The sequence below is a fragment of the Chrysochloris asiatica genome, unplaced genomic scaffold, assembly GCF_000296735.1.
Source record: "Chrysochloris asiatica unplaced genomic scaffold, ChrAsi1.0 scaffold00452, whole genome shotgun sequence".
NCBI lineage: Eukaryota > Metazoa > Chordata > Mammalia > Afrosoricida > Chrysochloridae > Chrysochloris > Chrysochloris asiatica.
In genome coordinates this window covers 769,523-771,767 of record NW_006408970.1, presented here as the reverse complement: position 1 = coordinate 771,767, position 2,245 = coordinate 769,523, and the positions used below count along the sequence as shown (strand labels likewise).

Below are 2,245 nucleotides of genomic sequence, written 5' to 3'. Positions count from 1 at the left end.
CCCCAGCTGTGAGCCTTCCAACCTTCTAAGTATTCCTTTATATGTGGTTCAGAGTTCTGGGCCCATCCCCTGAGCCTGCTTGGTCAGGTATTCTGTGTTGTTGTTGGCGGAGCTCTCTGCTACACATCCACCCGATCTGCCATCTTGTTTTTTCTCCCCCCCTGCCACCTTTTTTTTTTTTTAAAGATGGTACTTGGGCGCATCTCCAAGCCGCAGGAAAGGAAGTAGGGCCAAAGGCGCGTAATGCTGAGGGTATGGAGAAATAGGATTGCCCTGCCCATGTCCCTAGAGTAGATGGGAGAAAGGAGAGTTTTCAGAGCTTAGGAGGGGCTCATTTTATACAAGGGGAGAAACCAGAGAGGGATCCAGTTCCATGCAAATTGGGAAAACCCTTTTATGAATACAACATCAGAATGTACAATGGCCAGTTCACTTCTCTTTCCCATGAGGGATCTTGAAGCTTAAACCTGATGAACATCAAGGCAAATCCTCCACTAGGAGGAACATGTCTCTGTTAGGTTGGTAGGAAGCCGAAGCAAGGAGTTAGAAAGACAAAGGCCTGTTGATATCAGGAGCTAAGTTAAGGCCACTCTAACCTCATGGGCTCTCTTTTCTTACAGTCAGTTCTAGATGTGTGCTGGGGAGATGGGAGAAGACAAGGCTCTTATTTGTAGCATTTTAACATTTCCAAGGAGCTCTGGTAGTGTAGTGGCTATGAGTTGGGCTGCTAACCTCAAGGTCAGCAGTTCAAAACTACCAGCGGTTCCGCAGGAGAAAGATGAAGCTTTCAACTTCCATAAAGATTTACAGCCTCGGAAACTCTATACAAGGTCACTATGGGTCAGAACCGATTCGACGGTACTTAACCACAACAACAGCATAGTCTAAATAATGCCATCCTGGTTGATCGCGAGCACGGGCATGGCATCACTGAACCAGGAGGTGGGAAGTGGTAACCAGTTATTCAGAGTGGATGTGAGGCAGCTCCCTGGGACTAGGGTCTCAATGAGTCAACTCAACATTCTGATCAGAGACAACAAGGCAGGCAGGCATGGGCCACCAAAATGGGGGGATAGCACCAAAACCCCCAGCATGTGTGTGTCTTCATTTCAGACCCTGCAGGAGATCTTCCAGACTGAGATGACCATAGAGTTGATCAGGAAAGCCATCAGGGACAAGTCAGCCTTCCTGAAGGTGGCTCACACCAGGCTGGATGAGCGTACTCGGAGACCCAACATTGAGCTCTGCCGAGACATGGCTCAGTTACGGTACGGTGGGAGCTTGGCATTAACAGAGGGGAAGGCTCACTCTTACTAACCTGACTCTGCAGTTCACAGAGGCCTTTTCTGCTGACACATTGGTAATTTGCAAGGGGCATAGGATTGCTCTGAGTTGATGGCCATGGGTGTGTATTTTTGTGTTTGTTTGTTTGTTTGTGGTAATTTTCAGCACTATGAGCCTGCTTTAGAAGGATCCTGTGGCGCTGTAAGTTAATGCGCTGGACTGCAAAGTTGGTTTGAATCACAAGGTTGGTGGTTCAAGCTCACCAGCGGCTCCTAGGAAACCCTATACAGGGTCACTTTGGGTTGGAACCGACTTGACAGCACTTAACAACAATAACAATGACATTTAGCTCCATACAGCAAAACCAAGGTTTTGGATTCCTTTACACTTCCCTGGAATCTTTATAGAGTTTCTGTAACATTTCTCTTATATGCCGAAGACTCCATTGGCTTTATGTATATTTCTCAGTGCTAATAAGAGTACAACTAGAACCAGGGACAAAGAGCAAGACCTACCAGGAGGTTAACCAGTTACCAGTTGTCATTGAGTTGAGTCTGACTAATGGCAGCCCCCGTGTGTATCAGAGAACTGTGCTCAAGGGCTGAGGTTTTCAATCTATTTCAGAAATAGATTGCCAGGATTTTACCTCCAAGGTAACTCTAGGTAGGCGCGAACCACCCACCTTTTGGTTGACAGCCAAGCCTCTTAACTGTTTGCACTATCCACTGGGAAATTGTTGTTGTTGTTAGGTGCCATCGAGTTGGTGCCGACTCATAGCGACCTTATGCACAGCAGAACGAAACACTACCCGATCCTTGGCCAACCTCACTACTGTTGCCACGCTTGAGTCCATCGACGGTGCCACTTGGCCAATCCATCTTGGCCAAAAGAGGGGTCTTCCTCTTTTTCTCTGACCCTCCACCTTACCAAACATGATATCCTTCTCCAGCGACTGGTCCCT

The 2,245-nt window shown here is 47.6% G+C and overlaps 1 protein-coding gene across 1 annotated transcript in view; it reads left to right on the top strand.

The window, feature by feature from the left end:
- Nucleotides 1-2,245, top strand: part of TEKT3 (tektin 3) — a 62,656-nt gene that overhangs the window by 46,126 nt on the left and 14,285 nt on the right. Inside the window, exon 6 of the mRNA XM_006877272.1 lies at nt 1,114-1,268. Within this exon, the coding sequence (XP_006877334.1) occupies nt 1,114-1,268 (155 nt within the window). The remainder of the gene's footprint in view (nt 1-1,113; nt 1,269-2,245) is intronic.